General features: G+C 42.3%; 1 protein-coding gene across 1 annotated transcript in view; it reads right to left on the reverse strand.

The window, feature by feature from the left end:
- The window catches only part of LOC115163840 (vascular endothelial growth factor receptor 3-like), a 126,499-nt gene that overhangs the window by 99,303 nt on the left and 2,196 nt on the right, over nucleotides 1-25,000 (reverse strand). The window contains exon 3 of the mRNA XM_029716047.1: nucleotides 6,937-7,073. Within this exon, the coding sequence (XP_029571907.1) occupies nucleotides 6,937-7,073 (137 nt within the window). The remainder of the gene's footprint in view (nucleotides 1-6,936; nucleotides 7,074-25,000) is intronic.

The raw sequence follows: 25,000 nt of genomic DNA on the forward strand, positions 1-25,000 counted from the left end.
AGAATATAATAGAGTAGAGTAGAGTAGAATATAATAGAGAGAGAGTAGAATATAAGAGTATTAGTAGAGTAGATATAATAGAGTAGAATATAATAGAGTAGAGTAGAGTAGAATATAATAGAGTAGAGTAGAGTAGAATATAATAAGAGTAGCAGAGTAGAGTAGCAATATAATAGAGTAGAGTAGAGTAGAATATAATAGAGTAGAGTAGAATATAAATAGAGTAGAGTAGAATATAATAGAGTAGAGTAGAATATAATAGAGTAGAGTAGAGTAGAATATAATAGAGTAGAGTAGAGTAGAATATAATAGAGTAGAGTAGAGTAGAATATAATAGAGTAGAGTAGAGTAGAATATAATAGAGTAGAGTAGAGTAGAGTAGAGCAGAATATAATAGAGTAGAGTAGAGTAGAATATAATAGAGTAGAGTAGAGTAGAATAGAGTAGAGTAGACTAGAGTAGAGTAGAATATAATAGAGTAGAGTAGAGTAGAGTAGAATATAATATAGTAGAGTAGAGTAGAGTAGAGTAGAGTAGAGCAGAATATAATAGAGTAGAGTAGAGTAGAATAGAGTAGAGTAGACTAGAGTAGAGTAGAATATAATAGAGTAGAGTAGAGTAGAATATAATATAGTAGAGTAGAGTAGAGTAGAGTAGAATATAATAGAGTAGAGTAGAGTAGAGTATAATAGAGTAGAATGGAGTAGAATATAATAGAGCAGAATAGAGTAGAATATAATAGAGCAGAGTAGAGTAGAATATAATAGAGTAGAGTAGAGTAGAGTAGAATATAATAGAGCAGAGTAGAGTAGAATATAATAGAGTAGAATGGAGTAGAATATAATAGAGCAGAATAGAGTAGAATATAATAGAGTAGAGTAGAGTAGAGTAGAGTAGAGTATAAAAGAGTAGAGTAGAATATAATAGAGCAGAGTAGAGTAGAATATAATAGAGTAGAATATAATAGAGTAGAATATAATAGAGTAGAATATAATAGAGCAGAGTAGAGTAGAATATAATAGAGTAGAGTAGAGTAGAGTAGAGTAGAATATAATAGAGTAGAGTAGAGTAGAGTCGAGTAGAGTATAATAGAGTAGAATAGAGTAGAGATAGAGTAGAATATAATAGAGTAGAATAGAATAGAATATAATAGAGTAGAATAGAGTAGAGTAGAGTAGAGTAGAATATAATAGAGTAGAGTAGAGTAGAGTAGAATATAATAGAGTAGAATAGAGTAGAATATAATAGAGTAGAGTAGAGTAGAGTAGAATATAATAGAGTAGAATAGAGTAGAGTAGAGTAGAATATAATAGAGTAGAGTAGAGTAGAATATAATAGAGTAGAGTAGAGTAGAATATAATAGAGTAGAGTAGAGTAGAATAGAGTAGAGTAGAATATAATAGAGTAGAATATAATAGAGTAGAGTAGAGTAGAATATAATAGAGTAGAATAGAGTAGAATATAATAGAGTAGAGTAGAGTAGAATATAATAGAGTAGAGTAGAGTAGAGTAGAATATAATAGAGTAGAGTAGAGTAGAATATAATAGAGTAGAGTAGAGTAGAATATAATAGAGTAGAATAGAGTAGAATATAGAGTAGAGTAGAGTAGAATATAATAGAGTAGAATAGAGTAGAATATAATAGAGTAGAGTAGAGTAGAATATAATAGAGTAGAGTAGAGTAGAGTAGAATATAATAGAGTAGAGTAGAGTAGAATATAATAGAGTAGAGTAGAGTAGAGTAGAATATAATAGAGCAGAGTAGAGTAGAATATAATAGAGTAGAGTAGAGTAGAATATAATAGAGTAGAGTAGAGTAGAATATAATAGAGCAGAGTAGAGCAGAGTAGAATATAATAGAGTAGAGTAGAGTAGAATATAATAGAGTAGAGCAGAGTAGAATATACTAGAGTAGAGTAGAGTAGAATATAATAGAATATAATAGAGTAGAGTAGAGTAGAGTAGAGTATAGTATAATATAATAGAGTAGAGTATAGTAGAATATAATAGAGTAGAGTAGAATAGAGTAGAGTAGAGTAGAAAATAATAGAGTAGAGTAGAATATAATAGAGTAGAGTAGATTAGAATATAATAGAGTAGAGTAGAGTAGAATATAATAGAGTAGAGTAGAATAGAGTAGAGTAGAGTAGAATATAATAGAGTAGAGTAGAATATAATAGAGTAGAGTAGAATATAATAGAGTAGATAGAGTAGAATATAATAGAGTAGAGTAGAATATAATAGAGTAGAGTAGAATATAATAGAGTAGAGTAGAGTAGAATATAATAGAGTAGAGTAGAGTAGAGTAGAATATAATAGAGTAGAGTAGAGTAGAGTAGAGTAGAATATAATAGAGTAGAGTAGAATATAATAGAGTAGAGTAGAATATAATAGAGTAGAGTAGAATATAATAGAGTAGAGTAGAGTAGAGTAGAATATAATAGAGTAGAGTAGAGTATAATAGAGTAGAGTAGAGTAGAGTAGAGTAGAATATAGTAGAGTAGAGTAGAGTAGAATATAATAGAGTAGAGTAGAATATAATAGAGTAGAGTAGAGTATAATAGAGTAGAGTAGAGTAGAGTAGAATATAGTAGAGTAGAGTAGAGTAGAATATAATAGAGCAGAATAGAGTAGAATATAATAGAGTAGAGTAGAGTAGAATAGAATATAATAGAGTAGAGTAGAGTAGAGTAGAATATAATAGAGTAGAGTAGAGTAGAATATAATAGAGTAGAGTAGAGTAGAGTAGAATATAATAGAGTAGAGTAGAGCAGAATATAATAGAGTAGAGTAGAGTAGACTATAATAGAGTAGAGTAGAGTAGAGTAGAATATAATAGAGTAGAGTAGAGTAGAATATAATAGAGTAGAGTAGAGTAGAATATAATAGAGTAGAGTAGAGTAGAGTAGAATAGAGTAGAGTAGAGTAGAATATAATAGAGTAGAGTAGAGTAGAGTAGAATAGAGTAGAGTAGAATATAACAGAGTAGAGTAGAATATAATAGAGTAGAGTAGATAGAATAGAGTAGAGTAGAATATAATAGAGTAGAGTAGAATAGAGTAGAGTAGAATATAATAGAGTAGAATATAGTAGAATATAATAGAGTAGAGTAGAGTAGAATATAATAGAGTAGAGTAGAGTAGAATAGAATATAAAATAGAGTAGAGTAGAGTAGAATATAATAGAGTAGAGTAGAGTAGAATATAATAGAGTAGAGTAGAGTAGAATAGAATATAATAGAGTAGAGTAGAATATAATAGAGTAGAGTAGAATATAATAGAGTAGAGTAGAATATAATAGAGTAGAATAGAGTAGAATATAATAGAGTAGAGTAGAATATAATAGAGTAGAGTAGAATATAATAGAGTAGAGTAGAATATAATAGAGTAGAATAGAGTAGAATATAATAGAGTAGAGTAGAATATAATAGAGTAGAGTAGAATATAATAGAGTAGAGTAGAGTAGAGTAGAGTAGAGTAGAATATAATAGAGTAGAGTAGAGTAGAATATAATAGAGCAGAGTAGAGTAGAATATAATAGAGTAGAGTAGAATATAATAGAGTAGAGTAGAATATAATATAGTAGAGTAGAATATAATAGAGTAGAGTAGAGTAGAGTAGAATATAATAGAGTAGAGTAGAGTGGAGTAGAGTAGAGTATAGTAGAGTAGAGTAGAGTAGAGTAGAATATAATAGAGTAGAGTAGAGTAGAGTAGAGTAGAATATAATAGAGTAGAGTAGAATATAATAGAGTAGAATAGAGTAGAGTAGAGTAGAGTAGAGTAGAATATAATAGAGTAGAGTAGAGTAGAATATAATAGAGTAGAGTAGAGTAGAATATAATAGAGTAGAGTAGAGTAGAATAGAGTAGAGTAGAATATAATAGAGTAGAATATAATAGAGTAGAGTAGAGTAGAATATAATAGAGTAGAGTAGAGTAGAGTAGAATATAATAGAGTAGAGTAGAGTAGAATATAATAGAGTAGAGTAGAGTAGAATATAATAGAGTAGAATAGAGTAGAATATAATAGAGTAGAGTAGAGTAGAATATAATAGAGTAGAATAGAGTAGAATATAATAGAGTAGAGTAGAGTAGAATATAATAGAGTAGAGTAGAGTAGAGTAGAATATAATAGAGTAGAGTAGAATATAATAGAGTAGAGTAGAGTAGAGTAGAATATAATAGAGTAGAGTAGAGTAGAATATAATAGAGTAGAGTAGAGTAGCGTATAATAGAGCAGAGTAGAGCAGAGTAGAGTAGAATATAATAGAGTAGAGTAGAGTAGTGTATAATAGAGTAGAGCAGAGTAGAATATAATAGAGTAGAGTAGAGTAGAATATAATAGAATATAATAGATTAGAGTAGAGTAGAGTAGAGTATAGTATAATATAATAGAGTAGAGTATAGTAGAATATAATAGAGTAGAGTAGAGTCGAATATAATAGAGTAGAGTATAGTAGAATATAATAGAGTAGAGTAGAGTAGAGTAGAGTAGAATATAATAGAGTAGAGTAGAGTAGAATATAATAGAGTAGAATGGAGTAGAATATAATAGAGTAGAGTAGAGTAGAGTAGAATATAATAGTAGGTTAGAGTAGAGTAGAAATATAAATGAGTTGAGTAGAGTAGAATATAATAGAGTAGAATAGAGTAGAATATAATAGAGTAGAGTAGAATATAATAGAGTAGAATAGAGTAGAATATAATAGAGTAGAGTAGAGTAGAATATAATAGAGTAGAGTAGAGTAGAATATAATAGAGTAGAGTAGAGTAGAATATAATAGAGTAGAGTAGAGTAGAGTAGAGTAGAATATAATAGAGCAGAGTAGAGTAGAATATAATAAAGTAGAGTAGAGTAGAATATAATAGAGTAGAGTAGAGTAGAATATAATAGAGCAGAGTAGAGCAGAGTAGAGTAGAATATAATAGAGTAGAGTAGAGTAGAATATAATAGAGTAGAGCAGAGTAGAATATACTAGAGTAGAGTAGAGTAGAATATAATAGAGTAGAGTAGAGTAGAATATAATAGAGTAGAGTAGAGTAGAATATAATAGAGTAGAGTAGAGTAGAATATAATAGAGTAGAATAGAGTAGAATATAATAGAGTAGAGTAGAGTAGAATATAATAGAGTAGAATAGAGTAGAATATAATAGAGTAGAGTAGAGTAGAATATAATAGAGTAGAGTAGAGTAGAGTAGAATATAATAGAGTAGAGTAGAGTAGAATATAATAGAGTAGAGTAGAGTAGAGTAGAATATAATAGAGCAGAGTAGAGTAGAATATAATAAAGTAGAGTAGAGTAGAATATAATAGAGTAGAGTAGAGTAGAATATAATAGAGCAGAGTAGAGCAGAGTAGAGTAGAATATAATAGAGTAGAGTAGAGTAGAATATAATAGAGTAGAGCAGAGTAGAATATACTAGAGTAGAGTAGAGTAGAATATAATAGAATATAATAGAGTAGAGTAGAGTAGAGTAGAGTAGAGTATAGTATAATATAATAGAGTAGAGTATAGTAGAATATAATAGAGTAGAGTAGAGTAGAGTAGAATATAATAGAGTAGAGTAGAGTAGAATATAATAGAGTAGAATGGAGTAGAATATAATAGAGTAGAGTAGAGTAGAGTAGAGTAGAGTAGAGTAGAATATAATAGAGCAGAGTAGAATATAATAGAGTAGAGTAGAGTAGAATATAATAGAGCAGAGTAGAGTAGAATATAATAGAGCAGAGCAGAGTAGAATATAATAGAGCAGAGTAGAATATAATAGAGTAGAGTAGAGTAGAGTAGAATATAATAGATTAGAGTAGAGTAGAGTAGAGTAGAGTAGAGTAGAATAGAGTAGAGTAGAGTAGAGTAGAGTAGAGTAGAATATAATAGAGTAGAGTAGAGTAGAGTAGAGTAGAGTAGAATATAATAGAGTAGAGTAGAGTAGAGTAGAATATAATAGAGCAGAGTAGAGACGAGTAGAATATAATAGAGCAGTGTAGAGACGAGTAGAGTAGAATAGAGCAGAGTATAGTAGAGCAGAGTATAGTAGAGCAGAGTATAGTAGGGCAGAGTAGAGTAGAGTAGAATAGAGCAGCGTATAGTAGGGCAGAGTATAGTAGGGCAGAGATAGTAGAGCAGAGCAGAATAGAGCGGAGTATAGTAGAGCAGAGCAGAGTATAGTAGAGCAGAGCAGAATAGAGCGGAGTATAGTAGAGCAGAGCAGAATAGAGCAGAGCAGAGTCGAGTAGAATAGAGCAGAATAGAGCAGAGCAGAGCAGAGTATAGTAGGGCAGAGTATAGTAGGGCATAGTATATTGGAGCAGAGTATAGTGTAGCAGAGTATAGTAGAGCAGAGCAGAGTATAGAAGAGCAGAGCAGAGTATAGTAGAGCAGAGTATAGTAGAGCAGAGCAGAGTATAGCAGAGCAGAGTATAGCAGAGTATAGTATAGCAGAGTATAGTAGAGCAGAGCAGAGTATAGTATAGCAGAGTATAGTAGAGCAGAGTATAGTATAGCAGAGTATAGTAGAGCAGAGCAGAGTATAGTATAGCAGAGTATAGTAGAGCAGAGTACAGTAGAGCAGAGTATAGAATAGCAGAGTATAGTAGGGCATAGTATAGTGGAGCAGAGTATAGTGGAGCAGAGTATAGTAGAGCAGAGTATAGTAGGGCAGAGTAGAGTAGAGCAGAATAGAGCAGAGCAGAGCAGAGTATAGTGGAGCAGAGTAGAGTAGAGCAGAGTATAGTAGAGCAGAGCAGAGTATAGTAGAGCAGAGTATAGCAGAGCAGAGTATAGCAGAGCAGAGTATAGTAGAGCAGAGTATAGTAGAGCAGAGTATAGTAGAGCAGAGTATAGTAGAGCAGAGTATAGTAGAGTAGAGTAGAGTATAGTGGAGCAGAGTAGAGTAGAGTAGAGCAGAATAGAGCAGAATAGAGCAGGTACCAACCAGATAAAGTGTGACGATGAGGTCGGGAACAGTGACTAGACAAGGTACTGTGATGTGAGTGGAGGATCGCGATATGAAAATGGTCTCGAGGTCACCGTTGCTTCCTCTGTTTCTCCTGAGGAAAGGCTGCTCCAGATCTGGAGGAAAGGAGGACAGGACAGTCACAAGGCAGTCAGAGAACAATGACAGAGATAATATACAATACAATACACAATATACACGTTTAGAATGAAGACAATCAGTCGATCGTGAGTCGTTTGTGTTACCGTTTGGCTGGAACAAAAGTCTTTTCATACAACCCTTGGGGATTAATAAAATACAATCTAATTGCGTTTAATCTCATCTCATTTCACCAACTGTCTGTGTATAAATCACCCCCAGCATATAACAGCCTCTAGGGTCCCTGCAGAGGAGTGTCATTCTAAAGTCTATAATATTGCAATGTAGTAATTTGCTCCTAGCGCCACAGATGGTACAATGAGCAAGATGTTTCACCGGATGTATAAATGTGAAGCATCCAGTTGCCGTTTCCACCTCACGACCAAATATGGTGATGAGAGGAAGCCTATTGGCCGGCAGTGGGAGAAGATGGAGCGAGATGGATTTTGGCCGACATTCTGCTCATTTTCTTCATCTATGAAACATTTGATCTCAATACTGTTTTCTGTTCTCAAAACTAGAATCTGTTACAAACAGAGTGGACTACGTTTTGTAGACTTTACCCTTTGGTAAAGTAAAAAAAAAACTGGCGTTGTTTTCGAAGGAGTTCAAGGGCAAAATTGAATTATTGCACACCCACACTTCACAGAGTTGGCGTTCCCTAATGTAAATATGCAAATACAAATCTTGCTAGCTCGGGCTTGGTTCTGCCCACCTACCTGTTTGGCTCTGTCCACCTCCTTGCTTGGTTCTGCCCTCCTCCTTGCTTGATTCTGCCCACCTACCTGCTTGATTCTGCCCACCTCCCTGCTTGGTTCTGCCCACCTCCCTGCTTGGCTCTGCCCACCTCCCTGCTTGGTTCTGCCCTCCTCCTTGCTTGGTTCTGCCCACCTCCCTGCTTGGCTCTGCCCACCTCCCTGCTTGGCTCTGCCCACCTCCCTGCTTGGTTCTGCCCACCTCCCTGCTTGGCTCTGCCCACCTCCCTGCTTGGTTCTGCCCACCTCCTTGCTTGGTTCTGCCCACCTCCTTGTTTGGCTCTGCCCACCTCCCTGCTTGGTTTTGCCCTCCTCCTTGCTTGGTTCTGCCCACCTCCTTGCTTGGCTCTGCCCACCTCTTTGCTTGGTTCTGCCCACCTCCTTGCTTGGTTCTGCCCACTTCCTTGCTTGGTTCTGCCCACCTCCTTGCTTGGTTCTGCCCACCTCCTTGCTTGGCTCTGCCCACCTCCTTGCTTGGCTCTGCCCACCTCCTTGATTGGCTCTGCCCACCTCTTTGCTTGGTTCTGACCACTATGATTGATTAATTTGCTCCTGTTGGAAACGACAGGCTGTGGTTTATCTTGGGTTAGTTACAAAAAATCTTTGCTAGCACTACTTATCAAGGCAATAGAACAGCTCAACCAATAACAGTTAGAAACCACAGGATCCTGATTGTCTTCATTAGAACAGCAAGATAGTTTCACCTCAGGATATCGGTCTGATAGGTGAACGTACTGTATCTATGATGTGCTGCTCTGAAAATCACCTTGATGTTTCACTCTGTATGTGATTGTTACTGCATGGGGCCTCAGCTAGACTTCACAGACATTTCTGTCATCAATTTACATTGTCTACATCCAAAATGGCACCCTATTAGATGCCTATGGGCCCTGGTCAAAATAAGTGCACTATAGGAACTAGGGTGGATGGCTGCCGCTTTACGGGATCTTGATAAATTCTTCTACTTTCTGTGGGGGTTTTTCCCCGCTGATCTCACATTGTTTTTGTACATAAAGTTTCCTCCATTTCCTATGACCGAAAAAAGGCTTCTGGACATCAGAACAGCAATAATCCCTAACCTCCATTCTGATTAAAATTTCAACATCAACCAGTAGGGGGCACAGGACATACTGCAAACCCTGGACCAGGCCCTAATCCCAAAGACTCGGAAAAGGAAGAGATGGCGTAAGAGAGGCCGACGTGCAGGCACCCTGACGAAAGTACGTCGGCGAGTAAATTAACCGCATCTACCCTTCGTTCTATTGCCGAGGCACCAAATCACTGGAGAACAAACTGGACAAGCTCCGTTCGAGACTATCCTATCAACAGTACCTGAAGAACTGTAATATCTTATGTTTTCTTGGAGTCGTGGCTGAACAAGGAAATGTTTTTTTCTATTTATCGGCAGGACCGAACGGCAGGAATACCTCAGAGTACCTCATGATGAGTTGTAGAACACACTATTTACCAAGAGAGTTCTCATCTATATTATTCCTGGCTGTCTATTTACAACCACAAACCGATGCTGGCACTAAGACCACACTCAATGAGCTCTATAAGGCCATAAGCAAACAATAAAATGGTCATCCAGAGGCGGCGTTCCTAGTGGCCGGGGACTTTAATGCAGGGAAACTGAAATCCTAACTTTTACCTAATTTGTACCAGCATGTTACATGTGCAACCAGAGGAAAAACAACTCTAGACCACCTTTACTCTACACACAGAGACGCGTACAAAGCTTTCCCTCGCCCTCCATTTGGCAAATCTGACCATAATTCTATCCTTCTGATTCCTGCTTACAAGCAAAAACTAAAGCAGGAAGTACCAGTGACTCGCTCAATACGGAAGTTGCCAGATGACTCAGATGCTAAACTACAGGACTGTTTTGCTAGACCAGACTGGAATATGTTCCGGGATTCATCCAATGGCATTGAGGAGTATACCACCTCAGTCACCGGCTTCATCAATAAGTGCATCGACGACGTCGTCCCCACAGTGACTGTACGTACATATCCCAACCAGATGCTATGGATTACAGGCAACATCCGCACTGAGCTAAAGGGTAGAGCTGCCGCTTTCAAGGAGCGGGACTCTAACCCGGATGCTTATAAGAAATGCCGCTATGTCCTCCGACGAACCATCAAACAAGTAAAGCGTCAATACAAGACTAAGATTGAATCGCACTACACCGACTCCGATGCTCGTCAGATGTGGCAGGGCTTGCAAACTATTAAGGACTACAAAGTGAAGGACAGCCGCAAGCTGTCGAGCCTACCAGATGAGCTAAATGACTTCTATGCTCGCTTCGAGGCAAGCAACACTGAAGCATGCATGAGAGCACCAGCTGTTCCGGATGACTGTGTGATCATGCTCTCCACAGCCTATGTGAGTAAGACCTTTAAACAGGTCAACATTCCCAAGGTCGCATGGCCAGACGGATTCAATTCGGATTCAACTCCAATATGCATACAGCCCCAACAGGTTCAAAGATGATGCATTTCTATTGCATTCCACACTGTTCTTTCCCACCTGGACAAGAGGAACAGCTTCACCTGGAATGCTTTTCCACCAATCTTGAAGGTGTTCCCACATATGCTGAGCACTTGTTGGCTGCTTTTCCTTCACTCTGCGGTTCAACTCATCCCAAACCATCTCAATTGGGTTGAGGTTGGGTGATTGTGGAGGCCAGGTCATCTGATGCAGCACTCCATCACTCCCCTTCTTGGTCAAATAGCCCTTACACAGCCTGGAGGTGTGTTGGGTCATTGTCCTGTTGAAAAACAAATGATAGTCCCACTAAGCACTAACCAGATGGGATGGCGTATCGCTGCAGAATGCTGTGGTAGCCATGCTGGTTAAGTGTGCCTTGAATTCTAAATAAATCACTGACAGTGTCACCAGCAAAGCACCCCCACACCATAACGCCTCCTCCTCCATGCTTCACGGTGGGAAATAAACATGCAGAGATCACCCGTTCACCCACACCGTATCTCACAAAGACATGGAGGTTGGATCCATAAATCTCCAATTTGGACTCATTAGACCAAAGGACAAATTTCCTCTCGTCTAATGTCCATTGCTTATGTTTCTTGACCCAAGCAAGTGTCTTCTTCTTTTTGGTGTCCTTTTTGGTGTTTCTTTGCAGCAATTCAACCATGAAGGCCTGATTCACACAGTCTCCTCTGAACAGTTGATGTTGAGATGTGTCTATTACTTGAACTCTGTGAAGCATTTCTTTGGGCTGCAATTTCTGAAGCTGGTGACTCTAATGAACTTATCCTCTGCAGCAGAGGTAACTCTGGGTCTTCCTTTCCTGTGGCGGTCCTCATGAGAGCCGGTTTCATCATAGCGCTTGATGGTTTTTGTGACTGCGCTTGAAGAAACTTTCAAAGTTCTTGACATTTTCCAGATTGACTGACCTCCATGTCTTAAAGTAATGATGGACTGTCATTTCTCTTTGCTTATTTGAGCTGTTCTTGCCATAATATAGACTTGGTCTTTTAGCAAATAGGACTATCTTCTGTATACCACCCCTACCTTGTCACAACACAACTGATTGTCTCAAACGCATTAAGAAGGAAAGAAATTTCACAAATGAACTTTTATGAAGGTACACCTGTTAATTTAACTGCATTCCAGGTGACTACCTCATGAAGCTGGTTTAGAGAATGCCAAGAGTGTGCAAAGCTGTCATCAAGGCATAGGGTGGCTATTTGAAGAATCTCAAATATAAAATATTGTAACATGTGGGCTGGGAGTCGGGAAGCAAGTTCATGGAGTGAAGCGTTTAATAAATAAATGAAAACATAATACAAAACAAGAAACACGAACAACGCACTGACATGAAACAGAAACACTAACGCCTGGGGAAGGAACCAAAGGGAGGGACATATATAGGGAAGGAACCAAAGGGAGGGACATGCCTCAAATATCCTGGGGTGCGTGGTCAGACTTTCTTCCTGTTTCCTGTTTCCGGTCACAACTTGCAGACTTGTTTACGCTGTTGTGCGTTTTTGTTGCCGTTTTTACTTTGCTACCTGACGGTTTTTACTTTTTCATTACCGTATATTTTTACTTTTTCCCTCACTCAACTTTTTTTTTCATTCAACTTTCCTACCCCGGAGGTTTTATCTGGACATGGTTCGTCAGGATTTCAAACAGCCGAAGCTAAGTAACATTAACATGATGCCTTCTAATTGCAGTCGTTGTACTCATAATATACAGGAGAACGATCGCCTTACGGCAAGGATAGCTGTGCTGCAAGCCCAGCTTCAGACGCAATCGTTAGGCAAGGGTCATTTCAGTGTAGGAAAGGATGAAACAGCGTCTGTGCCACCAGCAAGTACAGATAGTAACGTTAGTATAAACCCCCTCGCACGGTCCCCGCAGCCGGACATCTTTCTCATGGCTTCTGGAGGGAAACGCTGTAGGAATGCTCAACCGGTGTCGCTTATTCAGCCGACAGAAACTTTCAACCGGTTCTCCCCGTTAAGCGAGTCGGAGTCGGAGGCCGAGACTTCTCTGGTCTCTACTCCTCCCGTTACGGGGTCTGAGACGCCGACGGCTCCCACCATTAGCTCTGACAAATTGAAAACCCTAGTCATTGGCGACTCCATTACCCGCAGTATTAGACTTAAAACTAATCATCCAGCGATCATACACTGTTTACCAGGGGGCAGGGCTACCGACGTTAAGGCTAATCTAAAGACGGTGCTGGCTAAAGCTAAAACTGGCGAGTGTAGAGAGTATAGAGATATTGTTATCCACGTCGGCACCAACGATGTTAGGATGAAACAGTCAGAGGTCACCAAGCGCAATATAGCTTCAGCGTGTAAATCAGCTAGAAAGATGTGTCGGCATCGAGTAATTGTCTCTGGCCCCCTCCCAGTTAGGGGGAGTGATGAGCTCTACAGCAGAGTCTCACAACTCAATCGCTGGATGAAAACTGTTTTCTGCCCCTCCCAAAAGATAGAATTTGTAGATAACTGGCCCTCTTTCTGGGATTCACCCACAAACAGGACCAAGCCTGGCCTGCTGAGGAGTGACGGACTCCATCCTAGCTGGAGGGGTGCTCTCATCTTATCTACGAACATAGACAGGGCTCTAACTCCTCTAGCTCCACAATGAAATAGGGTGCAGGCCAGGCAGCAGGCTGTTAGCCAGCCTGCCAGCTTAGTGGAGTCTGCCACTAGCACAGTTAGCGTAGTCAGCTCAGCTTTCCCCATTGAGACCGTGTCTGTGCCTCGATCTTGGTTGGGCAAAATTAAAAATGGCGGTGTTCGCTTCAGTAATCTTACTAGTATAAAGACCTCCTCCATTCCTGCCATTATTGAAAGAGATTGTGATACTTCACATCTCAAAATTGGGTTACTTAATGTTAGATCCCTCACTTCCAAGGCAGTTATAGTCAATGAACTAATCACTGATCATAATCTTGATGTGATTGGCCTGACTGAAACATGGCTTAAGCCTGATGAATTTATTGTGTTAAATGAGGCCTCACCCCCTGGTTACACTAGTGACCAAACCCCCCGTGCATCCGGCAAAGGCGGAGGTGTTGCTAACATTTACGATAGCAAATTTCAATTTACAAAAAAAAAAACAATGACGTTTTCGTCTTTTGAGCTTCTAGTCATGAAATCTATGCAGCCTACTCAATCACTTTTTATAGCTACTGTTTACAGGCCTCCTGGGCCATATGCAGTGTTCCTTACTGAGTTCCCTGAATTCCTATCGGATCTTGTAGTCATAGCAGATAATATTCTAATTTTTGGTGACTTTAACATTCACATGGAAAAGTCCACAGACCCACTCCAAAAGGCTTTCGGAGCCATCATCGACTCAGTGGGTTTTGTCCAACATGTCTCTGGACCTACTCACTGCCACAGTCATACTCTGGACCTAGTTTTGTCCCATGGAATAAATGTTGTGGATCTTAATGTTTTTCCTCATAATCCTGGATTATCGGACCACCATTTTATTGCGTTTACAATTGCAACAAATAATCTGCTCAGACCCCAACCAAGGAAGATTAAAAGTCGTGCTATAAATTCTCAGACAACCCAAAGATTCCTTGATGCCCTTCCAGACTCCCTCTGCCTACCCAAGGACGTCAGAGGACAAGAATCAGTTAACCACCTAACCGAGGAACTCAATTCAACCTTGCGCAATACCCTAGATGCAGTTGCACCCCTAAAAATTAAAAACATCTGTCATAAGAAACTAGCTCCCTGGTATACAGAAAATACACGAGCTCTGAAGCAAGCTTCCAGAAAATTGGAACGGAAATGGCGCCACACTAAACTGGAAGTCTTCCGACTAGCTTGGAAAGACAGTACCGTGCAGTATCGAAGAGCCCTCACTGCTGCACGATCATCCTATTTTTCCAACTTAATTGAGGAAAATAAGAACAATCCGAAATTTCTTTTTGACACTGTCGCAAAGCTAACTAAAAAGCAGCATTCGCAAATGGAGGATGGCTTTCACTTCAGCAGTAATAAATTTATGAACTTTTTTGAGGAAAAGATCATGATCATTAGAAAGCAAATTACGGACTCATCTTTAAATCTGGGTATTCCTCCAGGGCTTCATTGTCCAGAGTCTGCACAACTCTGCCAGGACCCTGGCTCAAGGGAGATACTAAAGTGTTTTAGTACTATATCTCTTGACACAATGATGAAAATAATCATGGCCTCCAAACCCTCAAGCTGCATACTGGACCCTATTCCAACTAAACTACTGAAAGAGCTGCTTCCTGTGCTTGGCCCTCCTATGTTGAACATAATAAACGGCTCTCTATCCACCGGATGTGTACCAAGCTCACTAAAAATGGCAGTAATAAAGCCTCTCTTGAAAAAGCCGAATCTTGACCCAGAAATTATAAAAAACTATCGGCCTATATCGAATCTTCCATTCCTCTCAAAAATTTTAGAAAAAGTTGTTGCGCAGCAACTCACTGCCTTCCTGAAGACAAACAATGTATACGAAACGCTTCAGTCTGGTTTTAGACCCCATCATAGCACTGAGACTGCACTTGTGAAGGTGGTAAATGACCTTTTAATGACGTCAGACCGAGGCTCTGCATCTGTCCTCGTGCTCCTAGATCTTAGTGCCGCTTTTGATACCATCGATCACCACATTCTTTTGGAGAGATTGGAAACCCAAATTGGTCTACATGGACAAGTTCTGGCCTGGTTTAGATCTTATCTGTCGGAAAGATATCAGTTTGTCTCTGTGAATGGTTCGTCCTCTGACAAATCAATTGTAAATTTCGGTGTTCCTCAAGGTTCCGTTCTAGGACCACTATTGTTTTCACTATATATTTTACCTCTTGGGGATGTCATTCGAAAACATAATGTTAAATTTCACTGCTATGCGGACGACACACAGCTGTACATTTCAATGAAACATGGTGAAGCCCCAAAATTGCCCTCGCTAGAAGCCTGTGTTTCAGACATAAGGAAGTGGATGGCTGCAAATGTTCTACTTTTAAACTCGGACAAAACAGAGATGCTTGTCCTAGGTCCCAAGAAACAAAGAGATCTTCTGTTGAATCTGACAATTAATCTGGATGGTTGTACAGTCGTCTCAAATAAAACTGTGAAGGACCTCGGCGTTACTCTGGACCCTGATCTCTCTTTTGAAGAACATATCAAGACTGCTTCAAGGACAGCTTTTTTCCATCTACGTAACATTGCAAAAATCAGAAACTTTCTGTCCAAAAATGACGCAGAAAAATTAATCCATGCTTTTGTTACTTCTAGGCTCGACTACTGCAATGCTCTACTTTCCGGCTACCCGGATAAAGCACTAAACAAACTTCAGTTAGTGCTAAATACGGCTGCTAGAATCCTGACTAGAACCAAAAAATTTGATCATATTACTCCAGTGCTAGCTTCCCTACACTGGCTTCCTGTTAAGGCAAGGGCTGATTTCAAGGTTTTACTGCTAACCTACAAAGCATTACATGGGCTTGCTCCTACCTATCTTTCCGATTTGGTCCTGCCGTACATACCTACACGTACGCTACGGTCACAAGACGCAGGCCTCCTAATTGTCCCTAGAATTTCTAAGCAAACGGCTGGAGGTAGGGCTTTCTCCTATAGAGCTCCATTTTTATGGAATGGTCTGCCTACCCATGTGAGAGACGCAGACTCAGTCTCAACCTTTAAGTCTTTACTGAAGACTTATCTCTTCAGTAGGTCCTATGATTAAGTATAGTCTGGCCCAGGAGTGTGAAGGTGAACGGAAAGGCTGGAGCAACGAACCGCCCTTGCTGTCTCTGCCTTGTCGGTTCCCCTCTTCCCACTGGGATTCTCTGCCTCTAACCCTTTTACAGGGGCTGAGTCACTGACTTACTGGTGTTCTTCCATGCCGTCCATGGGAGGGGTGCGTCACTTGAGTAGGTTGAGCCACTGACGTGGTCTTCCTGTCTGGGTTGGCGCCCCCCCCTTGGGTTGTGCCGTGGCAGACATCTTTGTGGGCTATACTCGGCCTTGTCTTCGGACGGTAAGTTGGTGGTTGTAGATATCCCTCTAGTGGTGTGGGGGCTGTGCTTTGGCAAAGTGGGTGGGGTTATATCCTGCCTGTTTGGCCCTGTCCGGGGGTATCATCGGATGGGGCCACAGTGTCTTCTGATCCCTCCTGTCTCAGCCTCCAGTATTTATGCTGCAGTAGTTTATGTGTCGGGGGGCTAGGGTCAGTCTGTTACATCTGGAGTATTCTCTTGTCTTATCCAGTGTCCTGTGTGAATGTAAATATGCTCTCTCTAATTCTCTCTTTCTTTCTCTCTTTCTCTCGGAGGACCTGAGCCCTAGGACTACCTGGCATGATGACTCCTTGCTGTCCCCAGTCCACCTGGCCATGCTGCTGCTCCAGTTTCAACTGTTCTGCCTGCGGCTACGGAACCCTGACCTGTTCACCGGACGTGCTTGTTGCACCCTCGACAATTACTATGATTATTATTATTTGACCATGCTGGTCATTTACGAACATTTTAACATCTTGACCATGTTCTGTTATAATATCCACCCGGCACAGCCAGAAGAGGACTGGCCACCCCTCATAGCCTGGTTCCTCTCTAGGTTTCTTCCTAGGTTTTTGGCCTTTCTCAGGAGTTTTTCCTAGGGAGTTTTTCCCAGCCACCGTGCTTCTTTCACATGCATTGCTTGCTGTTTGGGGTTTTAGGCTGGGTTTCTGTACAGCACTTTGAGATTTCAGCTGATGTACGAAGGGCTATATAAATAAATTTGATTTGATTTGATTTTGATTTGATATACAGGGAAGGAGCCAAAGGGAGGGACATATATAGGGAAGGAACCAAAGGGAGGGACATATATAGGGAAGGAACCAAAGGAAGTGACATATACAGGGAAGGAACCAAAGGGAGGGACATATATAGGGAAGGAACCAAAGGAAGTGACATATATAGGGAAGGAACCAAAGGGAGGGACATATACAGGGAAGGAACCAAAGGGAGTGAGAGAGGGAGCACACGTGACAAATATATGTTGATTTGTTAAACACTTTTTTGGTTACTAGTGTACATGATTCCATATGTGATATTTCATAGTGTTTGATGTCTTCACTACTATTCTACAATGCAGAAAATAGTAAAAAAAAAATGAAGAAAAACCCTCGAATGAGTAGGTGTTCTAAAACTTTTGACCGGTAGTGTACATTTGCAAAAAAATATATATAATGTTTTTGCTATTATGAGGTATTGTGTGTAGATTGATGAGGGACAATTTTTATTTAGAATAAGGCTGTAATGTAACAAAATGTGGAAAAAGTAAAATGGTTTGAATACTTTCCGAACGCCCTGTATATGGATGTTACAGCATGAAGCTATCACAACCACTTCTGTCACCAATTTACTATGATGATTTACATGGTCGATTACCAGCGCTCAGACAGGCTAGTCATTACCAGAGAATAATAGTCTGATTCACAAATGGCATCCTGTTGTTAGGAGGGAGGGATGAGGTTCATGGCTGTGAGGAGAGGGGTGTTATGTTGCTAGTAGGAATGGATGAGGGTCATGGCTGTGAGGAGAGGGGTGTTATGTTGCTAGGAGGGAGGGATGAGGGTCATGGCTGTGAGGAGAGGGGTGTTATGTTGCTAGGAGGAATGGATGAGGGTCATGGCTGTGAGGAGAGGGGTGTTATATTGTTAGGAGAGATGAATGAGGGTCATGGCTGTGAGGAGAGGGGTGTTATGGGATGCGTCCCAATTGGCACCCTAAGAGGGAGAGGTGATGAGCTCCTGCAGGCTAAATGAGGCAAGGGGCACTGGGAGTGAGGGTTTAAGGGGAGAGTGGTGAGGTCTGGCAGGCTAACTGAAGCCACATGGTCCCACTCTTATCCTGCCGCCTGTTAGTTATATTTACTGCTCCTTTAATCTCCTCTCCCATCCTTTCCCCTCCCCTCCTCCCCTGCCCTCCTCCTCTCCCTTGCCCTCTCCTCTCCCCTCCCTTCCTCTCCTCTCCCCTCCTCCCCTGCCCTCCTCCTCTCCTTTACCCTCCTCTCCTCTCCCCTCCCCTCTCCTCTCCCCTCCCTTCCCCTCTCCTCTCCCGTCCCTTCCCCTCCCCTCCTCTCCTCTCCCCTCCCTTCCCCTCTCCTCTCCCCCCTCCACTCCTCTCCCCTCCCTGCCCTGCCCCTCCTCTCCTCACTTCTCCTTTTGTGCTGTGGCCTTTTAGCTGTAATTTACTGCTGGTGGTTCATCTGGCTCTGATCAGCCTCCAGCAGGAATCTGGAGAAACTGTTTGGGCACCTTGTCAGGAAAGATCAACAAGACTTAACTATGAGACGACCAGCCAGTCAGTCAGTCAGTCAGTCAGGCAGTCAGCCAGCAGGACTTAACCTCCCCTACCTCCATAACCTCCCCTACCTCCATAACCTCCCCTACCTCCATAACCTCCCCTACCTCCATAACCTCCCCTACCTCCATAATCTCCCCTAACTCCATAACCTCCCCTACCTCCATAACCTCCCCTACCTCTATATCCTCCCTTACCTCCATAACCTCCCCTACCTCCCCTACCTCCATAACCTCCCCTACCTCCATAACCTCCCCTACCTCCCCTACCTCCATAACCTCCCCTACCTCCCCTACCTCCATAACCTCCCCTACCTCCATAACCTCCCCTACCTCCATATCCTCCCCTACCTCCATAACCTCCCCTACCTCCATAACCTCCCCTACCTCCATATCCTCCATAACCTCCCCCACCTCCATATCCTCCCCTACATCCATAACCTCCATAACCTCCCCTACCTCCATAACCTCCCCTACCTCCATAACCTCCATAACCTCCCCTACCTCCATAACCTCCCCCACCTCCATAACCTCCATAACCTCCCCTACCTCCATAACCTCCCCTACCTCCATAACCTCCATAACCTCCCCTACCTCCATATCCTCCCCTACCTCCATAACCTCCCCTACCTCCATAACCTCCATAACCTCCATAATCTCCCCTACCGCCATAATCTCCCCTACCTCCATAACCTCCCCCTACCTCCATAACCTCCCCCTACCTCCATAACCTCCCCTACCTCCATAACCTCCCCCACCTCCATAACCTCCCCTACCTCCATAACCTCCATAACCTCCCCTACCTCCATAACCTCCCCTACCTCCATAACCTCCATAACCTCCCCTACCTCCATAACCTCCCCCACCTCCATAACCTCCCCTACCTCCATAACCTCCATAACCTCCCTACCTCCATAACCTCCCCTACCTCCATAACCTCCATAACCTCCCCTACCTCCATATCCTCCCCTACCTCCATAACCTCTCCTACCTCCATAACCTCCCCTACCTCCATAACCTCCCCTACCTCCATAACCTCCCCTACCTCCATAACCTCTCCTACCTCCATAACCTCCCCTACCTCCATAACCTCCCCTACCTCCATAACCTCCCCTACCTCCATAACCTCCCCTACCTCCATAACCTCCCCTACCTCCCCCTACCTCCATAACCTCCCCTACCTCCCCCTACCTCCATAACCTCCCCCTACCTCCATAACCTCCCCTACCTCCATAACCTCCCCTACCTCCATAACCTCCCCCTACCTCCATAACCTCCCCTACCTCCCCCTACCTCCATAACCTCCCCTACCTCCATAACCTCCCCTACCTCCATAACCTCCCCTACCTCCATAACCTCCCCTACCTCCATAACCTCCCCCTACCTCCATAACCTCCCCTACCTCCATAACCTCTGTACAGGAAAGAGGTGAGAGAAAATATACTCACCCCCCACAGTGCTCCCCTCTCTCCCCCCAGATTGTATGTAACCCTAGACTAGAGGCTACCCTCACAATCGTTACTGGTGGTGAAAGGAGGTGTGAAAGAAAAGACAGGGTAGAGATCATCTGTACTGAGAGGACTAGAATAGACAGCCTCATGGTTTTTAATCACATCACATCCAAGAAGGCCACAGTATGTGTTTCGTAACCCTTATTACATGTTTATTGTTGGTTTAATCCAACATTACCCTAATAGTTCTGAAAATAAATACATGTGAATCTGGAATTTGGAGTTTGTTTCCAACGTCGGAGCTGTTTTCCTAAAGAAGTTAAATCCGCTTAGTATTTTGTTTCCTTGCCACGAAACTAACCAATCTGGTGATACTGGTATGGTCCCAGTCCTACCTTCAGTCCAGTGATACTGGTATGGTCCCAGTCCTACCTTCAGTCTGGTGATACTGGTATGGTCCCAGTCCTACCTTCAGTCCAGTGATACTGGTATGGTCCCAGTCCTACCTTCAGTCTGGTGATACTGGTATGGTGCCAGTCCTACCTTCAGTCTGGTGATACTGGTATGGTCCCAGTCCTACCTTCAGTCTGGTGATACTGGTATGGTCCCAGTCCTACCTTCAGTCTGGTTATACTGGTATGGTCCCAGTCCTACCTTCAGTCTGGTGTGATACTGGTATGGTCCCAGTCCTACCTTCAGTCTGGTGTGATACTGGTATGGTCCCAGTCCTACCTTCAGTCTGGTATGGTCCCAGTCCTACCTTCAGTCTGGTGATACTGGTATGGTCCCAGTCCTACCTTCAGTCTGGTGATACTGGTATGGTCCCAGTCCTACCTTCAGTCTGGTGTGATACTGGTATGGTCCCAGTCCTACCTTCAGTCTGGTGTGATACTGGTATGGTCCCAGTCCTACCTTCAGTCTGGTGTGATACTGGTATGGTCCCAGTCCTACCTTCAGTCTGGTGATACTGGTATGGTCCCAGTCCTACCTTCAGTCTGGTGATACTGGTATGGTCCCAGTCCTACCTTCAGTCTGGTGATACTGGTATGGTCCCAGTCCTACCTTCAGTCTGGTGTGATACTGGTATGGTCCCAGTCCTACCTTCAGTCTGGTGATACTGGTATGGTCCCAGTCCTACCTTCAGTCTGGTGTGATACTGGTATGGTCCCAGTCCTACCTTCAGTCTGGTGTGATACTGGTATGGTCCCAGTCCTACCTTCAGTCTGGTGATACTGGTATGGTCCCAGTCCTACCTTCAGTCTGGTGATACTGGTATGGTCCCAGTCCTACCTTCAGTCTGGTGTGATACTGGTATGGTCCCAGTCCTACCTTCAGTCCAGTGATACTGGTATGGTCCCAGTCCTACCTTCAGTCTGGTATGGTCCCAGTCCTACCTTCAGTCTGGTGATACTGGTATGGTCCCAGTCCTACCTTCAGTCTGGTGTGATACTGGTATGGTCCCAGTCCTACCTTCAGTCTGGTGTGATACTGGTATGGTCCCAGTCCTTCAGTCTGGTGATACTGGTATGGTCCCAGTCCTACCTTCAGTCTGGTGATACTGGTATGGTCCCAGTCCTACCTTCAGTCTGGTGATACTGGTATGGTCCCAGTCCTACCTTCAGTCTGGTGTGATACTGGTATGGTCCCAGTCCTACCTTCAGTCTGGTGATACTGGTATGGTCCCAGTCCTACCTTCAGTCTGGTGTGATTCTGGTATGGTCCCAGTCCTACCTTCAGTCTGGTGTGATACTGGTATGGTCCCAGTCCTACCTTCAGTCTGGTGATACTGGTATGGTCCCAGTCCTACCTTCAGTCTGGTTGTACTGGTATGGTCCCAGTCCTACATTCAGTCTGGTGATACTGGTATGGTCCCAACCCTACCTTCAGTCTGGTGATACTGGTATGGTCCCAGTCCTACCTTCAGTCTGGTGTGATACTGGTATGGTCCCAGTCCTACCTTCAGTCTGGTGATACTGGTATGGTCCCAGTCTTACCTTCAGTCTGGTGATACTGGTATGGTCCCAGTCCTACCTTCAGTCTGGTGTGATACTGGTATGGTCCCAGTCCTACCTTCAGTCTGGTGATACTGGTATGGTCCCAGTCCTACCTTCAGTCTGGTGATAGTGGTATGGTCCCAGTCCTACCTTCAGTCTGGTATGGTCCCAGTCCTACCTTCAGTCTGGTGTGATACTGGTATGGTCCCAGTCCTACCTTCAGTCCAGTGATACTGGTATGGTCCCAGTCCTACCTTCAGTCTGGTATGGTCCCAGTCCTACCTTCAGTCTGGTGATACTGGTATGGTCCCAGTCCTACCTTCAGTCTGGTGTGATACTGGTATGGTCCCAGTCCTACCTTCAGTCTGGTGTGATACTGGTATGGTCCCAGTCCTACCTTCAGTCTGGTGTGATACTGGTATGGTCCCAGTCCTACCTTCAGTCTGGTGTGATACTGGTATGGTCCCAGTCCTACCTTCAGTCTGGTGTGATACTGGTATGGTCCCAGTCCTACCTTCAGTCTGGTGATACTGGTATGGTCCCAGTCCTACCTTCAGTCTGGTGTGATACTGGTATGAGATGCAGTAATATCTAACAAGTAATTTAACAATTTCACACAACAAATACCCACAAGTGTAAAGGAATGAATAAGAATATGTACATATAAATATATGGATGAGCGATGGCCGAACGGCATAGGCAAGATGCAGTAGATGGTATAGAGTACAGTACATACATATGAGATGAGTAATGTAGGGTATGTAAACATTATATAAAGTGGCATTGTTTAAAGTGACTAGTGATACATTTATTACATCCAATTTTTAATTATTAAAGTGTCTAGAGAATTGAGTCAGTATGTTGGCAGTAGCCACTCAATGTTAGTGATGGCTGTTTATCAGTCTGATGGCCTTGAGATTGTAACGCCCTGGCCATAGAGAGGGGTTTTTTGTTCTTTATTTTGGTTAGGCCAGGGTGTTACATGTTCCTTTCTCTATGTTTTTGTATTTCTTTGTTTTGGGCTGTGTGTGGCTCCCAATGAGGCACAGCTGAAGTTCATTGTTGCTGATTGGGAGTCACACATAAGGAGCATGTTTTTCCTTTGGGTTTTGTGGGTAATTGTTTCTGTTTTGAGTATTTTCCTAACAGGACTGTTTGCTGTCATTTTTGTTCATTTTTGTAGTGTTCTCTTGTTTTTTAATCAAATTCTAATGATGAACACATCCTCTGCTGCACCTTGGTCTAATTTTGATGACGGCCGTTACAGAGATAGAAGCTGTTTATCAGTCTGATGGTCTGGAGATAGAAGCTGTTTACCAGTCTGATGGCCTGGAGATAGAAGCTGTTTATCAGTCTGATGGTCTGGAGATAGAAGCTGTTTAACAGTCTGGAGATAGAAGCTGTTTATCAGTCTGATGGTCTGGAGATAGAAGCTGTTTATCAGTCTGATGGTCTGGAGATAGAAGCTGTTTATCAGTCTGATGGTCTGGAGATAGAAGCTGTTTATCAGTCTGATGGTCTGGAGATAGAAGCTGTTTATCAGTCTGATGGCCTGGAGATAGAAGCTGTTTATCAGTCTGATGGCCTGGAGATAGAAGCTGTTTATCAGTCTGATGGTCTGGAGATAGAAGCTGTTTATCAGTCTGATGGTCTGGAGATAGAAGCTGTTTATCAGTCTGATGGTCTGGAGATAGAAGCTGTTTATCAGTCTGATGGTCTGGAGATAGAAGCTGTTTATCAGTCTGATGGCCTGGAGATAGAAGCTGTTTATCAGTCTGATGGTCTGGAGATAGAAGCTGTTTATCAGTCTGATGGCCTGGAGATAGAAGCTGTTTTTCAGTCTCTCGGTTCCAGCTTTGATGCACATGTACTGACCTCTCCTTCTGGATGTTAGCGGGGTGAACAGGCAGTGGCTCGGGTGGTTGTTGTCCTTGATGATCTTTTTGGCCTTCCCGTGACATCGGGTGGTGTAGGTGTCCTGGAGGGCAGGTAGTTTTCCCCCGGTAATGCGTTGTGCAGACCTCACTACCCTCTGGAGAGCCCTGCGGTTGTGGGCGGAGCAGCTGCCGTACCAGGCGGTGATACAGCCTGACAGGATGCTCTCGATTGTGCATCTGTAAAAGTTTGTGAGTGTTTTTGGTGACAAGCCAAATTTCTTCAGCCTCCTGAGGTTGAAGAGGTGCTGCTGCGCCTTCTTCACCATGCTGTCTGTGTGGGTGGACCATTTCAGTTTGTCCGTCATGTGTACGCCGAGGAACTTTAAAACTTTCCACCTTCTCCACTACTGTCCCGTCGATGTGGATAAGGGGGTGCTCCCTCTGCTGTTTCCTGAAGTCCACGATCATCTCCTTTGTTTTGTTGACGTTGAGGGTGAGGTTATTTTCCTGACTCCACACTCCGAGTGGTGTCAGGATCGAGTTACAGCATGGAATCCACAACTAAACGTTTTCCAGCTAGATATCTTAACTATTACGTAAAATGCTCTACAGTTGTGCATTTGATTTGTTAATTTAGTTGCTAGTTAGCTATCTAGCTGTGGTTAGCTTCTTCAAAATCACGCTTCGCTTGCCGGTAACAGCAGAGAATCCCCTCCTGGATCAATAGCCTTGCTGTTTAATATTTGTGTTGTGTGTGCAGCAAATTGTGAGTAGCATTTTTCAGTTACTTGTATAACTTTATGAGCTGGGATGTATGTCCTGAAAATAGTTTAGGTCAGAGACTGTATAAAATGTTCAATTCCCTCATTAGCATTTAGTTAGCATTCTCTAGGGGATTTTACATATATTTGTTAGCATTGCTAACCTTCGGATTACAAAAAGCTCAGTGGGGTTTGAAAATAACGCCCCTTGTGTTCATTGTCGGTATTACCGAATATCCCAGTATGGCACAA

The sequence above is a fragment of the Salmo trutta genome, chromosome 3 (genome assembly GCF_901001165.1).
Source record: "Salmo trutta chromosome 3, fSalTru1.1, whole genome shotgun sequence".
Lineage (NCBI taxonomy): Eukaryota > Metazoa > Chordata > Actinopteri > Salmoniformes > Salmonidae > Salmo > Salmo trutta.